General features: G+C 51.4%; 1 protein-coding gene across 2 annotated transcripts in view; it reads left to right on the forward strand.

The window, feature by feature from the left end:
- Nucleotides 1-9,732, forward strand: part of ACSF2 (acyl-CoA synthetase family member 2) — a 52,955-nt gene that overhangs the window by 15,117 nt on the left and 28,106 nt on the right. The window contains exons 4-10 of one of the 2 annotated variants that reach the window (XM_039501922.1): nt 1,027-1,080; nt 5,813-5,931; nt 6,461-6,623; nt 7,065-7,160; nt 7,559-7,707; nt 8,202-8,293; nt 9,498-9,574. In XM_039501922.1, the coding sequence (XP_039357856.1) occupies nt 1,027-1,080; nt 5,813-5,931; nt 6,461-6,623; nt 7,065-7,160; nt 7,559-7,707; nt 8,202-8,293; nt 9,498-9,574 (750 nt within the window). The remainder of the gene's footprint in view (nt 1-1,026; nt 1,081-5,812; nt 5,932-6,460; nt 6,624-7,064; nt 7,161-7,558; nt 7,708-8,201; nt 8,294-9,497; nt 9,575-9,732) is intronic. The other variant, XM_039501923.1, reaches the window with a different exon arrangement.

Consider the following 9,732-nt stretch of genomic DNA (forward strand, 5'->3'; position numbering starts at 1 on the left):
GGGAAACCTGGAGATCTTGGAGAAGTTGAATAATGTGCTGGGTAAGGGAACTGAAGTGAAGAGTGGGAGCAGATGTCATGCAAGGTCCGTGCAGTGATCATTAGTCTGACCCTCCATTACCCAGAAAAGCAAAATGCCAAGCCGGTGAGAGGCAGTGGGAGACCAGCTTCCCTGGGACGTAATTTACAACTGTTGATGGCATGAGGGAATGTATAGGGGGGCTACACATTTTTATATCTAGTCCTGGTGTCCCCAAAGAACCAACCAGTATTAAAATCGCCCCTTAATACTTTCCATGGTGCCTCTGGATGAAAATCATTCGCAGAAAGTGACCATTTAAAAATGTAATATACTAAGATGTCTGCCCAGCCCCCCGGAGATTCAGCCATCACCCGATAGTACCATTAGGGCTTTGTCTTATTTACACCATAAGGTCCTTGGGGCAAGGCGTGCAGTGTGTCTTCCTGGAAGTTTTGTACAGCATCACCCGCTGTGGTGGCATTCAACAGATACAACGTTAGACAGGGTAAATAGATGGGTTTAGCTTAGTGGGCTACCAAAAGTCTAAATTTGATGGCTCAACTCAGCGTTGGTGGCCAAAACTGCTTCTGTGGTGTGCTATGTGCGATAGTGAAGTTTTCACTCTTTGTGATACCCAGAAAGGATTCTGATTGTCCCTAGAAATGTGAATTACTGTGGTGTAGTGGGCTGAGCATGGGCTAGGAGTCAGGGGGCCTGGATTTTGTTTCCAGCTTTGCTATTGACTTGTCATTTGACTGTGTGCGAGTAATTTTACTTCCAGGCCCTATATGTAATAATGGGGATAAATGGGCTTCCCTAGTTAACATGAAATTTGGGTGGTTCTCCTAATCCTGGTGTCCTATACAAGGAAGAAGCTGCAAGTGTGTTTTCACTGAGTTTTTTTCCCTCCAAAGCACCGTTCTCTTAGACTAAATGGTTAGAAGATGGGGTCTTTGAGGCTTTTTCAGAGCCTTGATTAATTCTCCTGTCTCTTCCCCATTCTAGGTGTCTGTGAACCCTGCATATCAGGCCCAGGAGCTGGAGTTTGTGATCAAGAAGGTACTGTAGGCCACTTACGGGTAACGCCACTTGATTCTGCCCACAAACACTTTGAAACATGGTGTGGCAAAGTACCTGCTTCCCCTCAGCTGGCTCAGTCCCTTTTTGCCTTGGAGACACAGGCATGGGCAAAGCAAAGTCCTTCCCGGTCACACAGGGTCTGGCTGATCCTTTTCTCAGTCAGTCCCTTACTCTGTTTTTCTCCCCTTCTGGGGACAGAGTGCAGTCTTCCTTGCTGGAAGAGTTCAGAGTCTTGCTGCACCTGCTCACTAGCAACTTCTCTGCGTCTCTCACTCTCCCCCCTTTCCCTGCCAGGGAGGGTTTAAAAAGGTCTCCAGCAATTGGGGCTAGCTGAACCTAATGAGTTCCCTGGTAACCCCTGTTGCAGCTGAACCTTATTTCTCCATGGTTATCTCCCCTCAATGGATAGGGAGAGGCCTCTTAACCCCTCTGGGACTAATTACTACCCCTCCCTTGGTAGCTATTTGTCCTGGGTTTGCCACAATGGAGATATTAAAGGCAGAGGGTAACCATGGGAACTGCACCAGCAAAAGAACTTCTGATCAGGGAGGGCACTTGGGAAATGCAGGCAGCAGAAGAACTTCTTTTTGGGGCAGCTGGTGTGAACAGGGCTGGGGGGAGGGAGGGCACATGGCCACGTATGCACGGGTCCCCACGGTGCAGCAATTGGCCCTATGGAGTGTGAATGCCTAGAAGTAAATCTCCCCCATTATTGTTCCCTGTGGCTACCCTCTCGCCTGTTCCACAAAGAGACTCCTGCGTCCCCTCCTCTCTGTGTCCGGCCGTCAGTTCTAGACTAGGTGCTAAGGAAACCACACAGGTGCCGAGGGTCCAGCATAGGGCCGGTTCTACTCACCTTGGACAGCAGAGCCTTGGGAGCGACCGATCATTCAGAAGCTGTGTGCTGGGGTGACAGCAGGCTGCCGGGGCAGCATTCCTCCCAGAGCCAGTTCTAATTCAGCTGGCGCCTGGGAGCTAACACCAGTCTGCGCTCTTGGGCTGCTGCCAGTGCAAAACCACAGAGCAGCCGCTGATCCCAGTGACTCTGCCCCTGTAGTAGGCCCCTGTCAATAACTGCAGGAGCCCGGCCTACTTTGGAATCCCCTCTGAACTTCCCTTCTTTGAGCCTTGCTGGGCTGTTAGTTCTGTGTGTACAGTGGCAGTGGTTAGGTATGACTGAACCATAGGGTGAAATCCTGGCTCCATTGAAGTCAATGGCAGAATGCCCATTGACTGCAGTGGGGCCAAGATTTAACCCCTTGAAACCAGAGAGGGGAAAATCCTCTAGAGGTGCCAGCCTCCTCCATCACTGCAGGTTTGCTCCCAACCGTGTATTTTCCAGGGCGCTGCCCAGTCTGGCTCAGCTCTTACACTTTTGTGCATATGTTTTATGTTCTGTTCCCATGCGACACATGCTGCTGTGCTTCAAGCCCCACGTGCCTGCCTCGGTTCCAGAGCTGCGTGGGACTCTTTCCTCAGCTCTGTGTCATAACACGCAGGGGAAGCTCCGGTTTCTAATCCCCAATAATGAGGGATTAAAGCTATTGAATCTTTTATGAATAAAATTTAATCCTTCTTGGATTAAGGGGCCACTTGCGCTCCTGGTTGAACTTGTTCAGTTTGGGAATCTATAACCCAAATACAATAGGAGGCAGAACCAAAATGCCAGTCTGGATTTTCCCAGCCCAGATGCCATCAGGAGATTAAAATGGAGAATTCACAGCAGCACTGGGCGATCCTTCTCCCACCTCAGTCCCTGGACGGTCAGCCCCTGCCCTGCAGTTTGATGGCCCCAGTTGTCATCCTGTTAAATCTGGTGTGTTAAACCCACCAAGGTGGCTTCCCCTTTTCAGAGTCAGACAGAGCTTTCCCTAGCAAACGGCTGTCTGTCCTGCCCCAAAGTTTCCTTAGTGCCCACCCTGAGCAGAGGGGTGGGGACAGATGGCTGCGTTTAGGGAGAATGGAAAGGTGGTCTCTAGAGCTTGGATTCTGGGGCCTGTGTTAGCTCTGAGTGTTGGCACCGGAGGGTTTTCATAGCACCACTGCAGCTTTTGTTTGTATCCTGTGTCTGCACCACTCTGGCTTGCTTTGTGCTTTCCATTCTGATTAGCACTGTAGGGACAACAGTAGCTTCCCTTTGCTCCTCCAGGACTTGGCTTTTGTTTTTATCTTGGTCTCCTGGGGTCAGATTCTACTCTCATTTACGCTGGTGTAAATTCAGAACGACTCCATTAAGGTCAGTGGAATCTGTCTGGATTTCCAAAGGGGTGGTCAGGAGCAGAACATGCCCTCTTGGTTTCAGTGGGAGTCACTTGTATGCTGTGGCAGGAGAAATGGTTCCCTGGTATTTATGGTATTGTAGCTTTGACATTAAGGCTGTCTGCCTGTCCTCATCTCCTGCCAGCGCCTTGTCTCTCCTTAGATTGCTGCTGTTTGTTAATGAAAGTCTGTAAAACAAAAACCCTTCCCTCATGGGCTTGGACTATCGAAATAGAGTCACCACAGAACCCACCAGCAGCTCATCCTTTTCCTGCCACTGCAGAATAATTCCTTCCAGCACACAATAATAAATAGCCAGTTTTCCAACCTGCTCCTCCCTTTGATCATTTCCCTGCACCAGATTTCCAGAGCTTTGTAAATACAAACTGATCATGGCTTTCCCAGTGCAGGTCCTTTACAGAAAGATCTACTGCTAACCATTGCCATGTCTGTTAAGAGGGACCCTCCTGTAGCATCTCCTCTCCTCACATAACTACCTTTACAGACAAGGGGCTTTGGAGTTTTCAGATTAGTATTGTGGCTTGAACTCTCTAACCCTGGTCATGGTGTCCCTGGAGTTAAAGGCTGTGTCTACACAGCAACTAGACACCCACGGCTGGCCTGCTCAGACTGTGGGGATGTATCATTGCTTTGTAGGCTGGAGCCCGGGCTCCAGGACCCTGTGGTGGGGGGTGTCCCAGAGCTCAGGCAGTCTACACCAGGTGGAGGCAACCTATGGCACGTGTGCCGAAGGCGGCACGCGAGCTGATTTTCAGTGGCACTCACACTGCCCGGATCCTGACCACCCGTCCGGGGGGCTCTGCATTTTAATTTAATTTTAAATGAAGCTTCTTAAACATTTGAAAAACCTTATTCACTTTACATACAACAATAGTTTAGTTCTATATTATAGACTTATAGAAAGAGACCTTCTAAAAACGTTAAAATGTATGACTGGCACGCAGGGCTGCCCAGAGTGGGGGGGAAGTGGGGCAATTTGTCCCAGGCCCCGGGCCCTGCAGGAGCCCCCCACGCGAATACAGCATTCTATAGTATTGCAACTTTTTTTTATGGAAGGGGCCCCTGAAATTGCTTTGCCCCAGGCCCCCTGAATCCTCTGGGCGGCCCTGCTGGCACGCAGAACCTTAAATCAGAGTGAATAAATGAAGACTCGGCACAGCACTGCTGAAAGGTTGCCGACCCTGGTCTACACCACAATGAAACAACCCCACCAGTCTGAGTCGGCTGGCATGGGCCAGCCCTGGGTTTTGCTTTGCTGTGTAGACATACTCTAAGTTACAAAGCCACAAACTTCCTTGTACAGATGAGGCCTCCGGTGGATTCAATGTGACCCTTCCGAAAGTGAAAGCAATTGTTGCTCTCTCCCATTTCAAATCACAGAGTACTTGCAAATAATTTCTTGGTTAAAACTGGCATGTCTTGGTCTCCTCTTGATGTGTTGAGGTTGGGGTTGGGGCGACAGGTAGCATTTGTCCTGTTTTCATGCTAATCGGAAAAGGAACTGCAGAGTTTCAGCAAAATGCAAAGGGCCCAGGAAGCAACAGAAACCCACAGCTGCACATGCAAATTGGTGTGTGACAGCAGTGCAGCTGCATTCTCCTGGGCACATATGCTGCTCCTGCTTTGACAATGTGGCTGTATGGATTTGAGCCTCCTCTCGCATATACATCTGTGTCAATCAGGAGTAGCACCGCTGAAGTCAGTGGGGCTGCAGGAGAGTAAAAGCAGTGGAAGTGAGAGGGGAATCAGGTCCCGGGTGGGTAAACAGTACCATTTTTAAGCTCTGTCAACCCAATACTAAAATGGGATGTAAAATGGTTTTCAATCTAACGCTGGCTCCCTCATTGGCAGTGTCGCCTTCAGGAAGGCTGTTCCTGCCAGCATCAGATTCAGAAATGGTATCTTAAATGGAACATACAATTTATGTGCTCTGGGCCAAATTCAGGCCTGGTGTAAACAGGTGCAGCCCTGCTGAAGTCTGTGGAGTTGCAGCTGCCTACACCAGGGTTGTCTGCTCTGGGCAGAGAAGTGTTAGAATGCCGAACATTAAACCCAACGCTGCAGGTGGGTGTGAGCCTGGGATCTCGGGGTCACCGTTCTGCTGGGAAATGGGGTTGCTCATGGGGGCAGCAAGGCACAAGGCGGGTTGGACTCCTTAAATGTCTCCTGGTGTGGTGTAGGAGCTGTCCCCAGCTTCTAAGCCGTCTTACAAGAGGTTCCTTCTAGGAAGGGTTTGAAAGCTCAGTCTAGACAGGGGCCGTTGTAACACATACTCATAGCCGAACAAGTCCTGGGAGGAGCCCCAGGTAGTGTTAAGGTTTCTCAGGGTGTGTGTGGTGGTTTTCCTGCTGTCAGGTTTCCAGGGACTGTTCATTACTCCCTGGGCAGCGGGTGTCACCCCAGCCTGACTTCCCTCTTTCTCCCCACACAGGTTGGCTGTAAGGCCCTGGTGTTCCCCACTCAGTTTAAAACCCAGAGATACTATGAGATCCTGAAGCAAACTTGTCCTGAGCTAGAGAAATCCAGTCCAGGGGGAATAAAGAGCAAGAGGTGAGTGAGAAACACCAGAGATCCTCTTGTGGTCCCCCAGGGCTGTGCCCTGCACTGGGTCCTCACACTTGCAGGGTGACAAACCTACTACTGAACCCAGGGGAAAAGAGGTCCCACACAAATATCTCTTTCTAGGCTTTAATACCCTGTGGCACCCATCACCCTGTTATCTGAGCACCAAATAGACTCCAGATCACTGGCTGATAACAACTGGGACCCGCACCCTGTTCCAGTAAGGAATCATACATTATCCTTCCCCAGCAAACAGAGGAGATCTCGCTTAGACCTACCTGGGCTGGAGCTGAGTGCCCTGTGTTACACACAGCTCCTCCCACGTAGCCTGCATGCCAAAGAGGAGAAAGGAAGAAGAGTCTAGTATGGCATTATCCTATGTGAGCTGCCTTGATCAGCTCCTGCTTCCTGTGTCCAGGTGATACAGGGGCCCTTGGGACGCCTAGCAGCGCACAAGCACCAAGGCAGTCTGTCCTCCTGACTCCGCTGTTGCTGACAGTATTTTGCTTTGTCTCAGGCTGCCAGACCTATCCATTGTAATCACCTTAGACTCCAAGCTTCCTGGCGCGTTCCAGATGAGCGAGGTGATGCAGGCTGGGGACAGCAGCCATATGAAGCAGTTACGAGAGGTCCAGCAGACTCTGTCCTGCAATGAGCCCATCAACATCCAGTTCACTTCTGTAGGTACCGCACGCTGCTCTGCCCTGCAACGGACACCAGATCTGGTGACCCCTGTGGCCAGTGCTAAGCAGGCTGCTCCCCTTGACACCTGGTCACTTGGGTGGATACTGTCCCATCTTCCTTGGCCCTTTCAGAATAGGATTTAGGAGGTCATCTAGGATTTTCCCCTTTTCTCCACCACGCCCATAGCTTGCCTCTTCCCCAGGAGCTGACAGCAGGGCCCGTGTGCCACAGAGCTCTGATCCCAGCTGCAGTTGGTCTGTGTCATATCATTTGTGGGGCTGTCGGATCAGAGGCTGCCGTGTCTGGAGGGAGACTAGAGGACAAGAGCAGAGCAGAAATCTGTGGGGTGGGGAGGGATCACCACAGAGAATCTGTGCACCTGCCCCTCTGAAAGGACGGTTCTACCAGAGGATCTCGTAATGCTCTCTGTCTTTCAGGGCACGACTGGAAGCCCCAAAGGGGCCACCCTCTCTCATAGAAACATTGTGAATAATGCAAACCTGGTTGGGTTGAGGCTGGGAATCGATCAGCAGGTGAGTCTCCTCAGTCAGCGGGGGATGGGCTGTGCTCCGGCCATAGTGAGACTGAGCATGTGGAGAAGGTGGATGACTCCCCAGCAAGACGCAGCGAAAGACCCCCCCAAGTTGTGGGTGAGGGGAGCTGAGAGCGCTGTTATGAGGAGCCCTAAGGACGGCATATGGAGCTATGTTGTGCTGCGGTGGTGCCAGCAGAGGGCACTCCCACAAGACTGGGTTTGAGGCACAATGACAATTCAGGCAGTTCCTTCCCCCTGCTATCCAGCCCCCATATGTTGTGTTCATACCCTATAGATGTAAGTGGTTCAGGGAGAACCCTGTGTTAGGCCCATGTATTCCAGGCATCAGCATGGTTCCTATCTCTTCATTGCTGCCTTTGTTTGGCTTGATCCTAGGAATCCCGGACTGCCCTCCCTGTCCCCCTCTACCACTGCCTGGGCTCCGTTGGAGGCAGTATGGTGATGGCTGTGCATGGTGCCCCCGCTATCTTCTCGTCCTTGAGCTTCGAGGGCAAAGCTGCACTGGAAGCAGTGGCTCAAGAGAAGTGAGGATCACGGGCCCTGGAATGTCACCTGGAGGGGTCACTTAGCTCAGCTCTGCTGGCAGGCAGCTCCTGCCCCTGGCCTCCCCACTGTGACAGAGGCATAGTCTCTTGTTTGCCTGAGCCCCGGCCCTGTCGTGCCCAGGAACTTGTGAAATGCCCCATTGCCCATCCCAAGTTGCCCTGGTCACTGCTGACTGGCTGGAAGGCGTGGCCTCTTCTTGTTTGGATTAGTGACTGGTGTGTGTCTATACATAACCAGCCGCCTTCTCCCTCCACCATCGCCTCCACTCCAGCGCTGGCTGCATTGCCGCGGTGCTGTCTGGGTGTAGTCTCTAAAGCAAAGGTGCTGCTGCTGCATGATAAATCCATTATTCCCAGGCCCGCCCGGCAGGCTCAGAGGCCTGACCCAGGCGCAGTGGGGAGTGAGGTACATAGGCTTTACTGCCACAGGCTCTGATTCTGCAGCTTGGCTTTTTCTCTCCTGTCCCTTCAAGGTGCTCCCTTTTACACGGCACTCCGACCATGTTCATAGACATGCTCTCCCAGCCCGACTTCGACAGCTATGACCTCTCATCTCTCCACGGCGGTAAGTACAGCAGGACCCACAGTAACTGGCCTCCGCTGGGTCTCCTCGAGGAAGCCACCTGGACAGGCAGATGCTCATGGGCTAGGCCGTGCAAGCAAATCACTAGTGAGGAAGAAAAATTTGGGTTGCAAGCTCTTTCCATCGCCCTGTTCATTTGCTGGCGTGCTTTCCTTCTTGACAATCTTCTGCTCATGATTTCCATGTTCCTAGCACCCTTCTCCTCTCTTCAGAGCAATGGCCTGAGGACTTGAAGATTTAGGGGGGGGGAGTTATCCAGCTGTTGTGTCTTATGGAAGCAGAGAGGGGATGTGCTGGAAGGACTGTACTTGTTGGACTTCCATACCTCCATCCACCAACATGTGGCAGCAAACACACATTCCTGAGGGTGCAATGGGCAGTGCTGCAATGGGTAGTGAATGTCCTACATGTAAAATTCCCTGCTTGTTTAGAATTGCTACCCATGTTTTTAGGTAGCTGATGTGCAGCTCATTTTTATTGGAGCTTTACTTTCCCTCCCAAAGCATCAGTAATAGAAATGTCCTATAGCAACAGCTGAAGCAAATGGTGTAGAGTTTATGGGCAGCATTGGCACTCAGACACTACTGTGATGGGTGAATTAGAATACCTGGGTAGCGCATCTGAAACTCCCTGTTATCTGAGGAAGGGGCCTGACCCTATCAAGTCTATTGATTACACTGAAAATCGACATTGTAATGTCTCAGCTTGTGCAATGTCAGTCTGATCCTGAAGGTTGTGTTCTACCCTTTGCTGTCCCACCACTGAAATAGGTTCTGTTGACCTTCCCTCTCCCACCATGGAGGTGGTCCCTCCAGGTCAGGATAGAGGCATGTTGACAGGGCTGGGGTTGCGTGGGGAAGCTCGCCCTGCCATGGTGTGTTTGTTCCTGAGCTGAATGAATCTGTTTGCCGGGCTTCAGCCTGGAGTGAATCTGTGCTGTAGAATTAACTCTCCTAACAAGTAAATGAGGCCAACCCCCCAACCCAGGCTGGGAAATGCACAGCTCTTGTTGCCAGGCTGGTGCTTTGGGAATAATTAGTACCCACAGCTAGGGAAATGCTAAAGAACGTAGACAGGACCTAGTGCCTCCCCAAGGCTTTGTCGGCCGTCAGATCTAACTGTACCGACCCCTTTCGGTGGGATTTCCTGAGTCTCCAACGTAGTCCCCTTGCCGTCTCTCTTCCAGGAGTCATTGCAGGGTCCCCTGTGCCCCCTGAGATCATGAAGAAGATTATAACCAAGATGAATATGCGGGATATTGTGGTGAGTCGCTTTCCATGCTTGGGCCTGGGCTGCCTAAGTCGTCTCTCCTCCCCCACCATCCATTGGGAACCGGGAACCTGAGCATGTGTGACTTGTATACAGAGCGACGGAACTGGAGGCTCCCTGAATGAATGTGTCCATGCGTGATGGGATGCAGA

Source organism: Mauremys reevesii, linkage group 15 (assembly GCF_016161935.1).
Source record: "Mauremys reevesii isolate NIE-2019 linkage group 15, ASM1616193v1, whole genome shotgun sequence".
NCBI lineage: Eukaryota > Metazoa > Chordata > Testudines > Geoemydidae > Mauremys > Mauremys reevesii.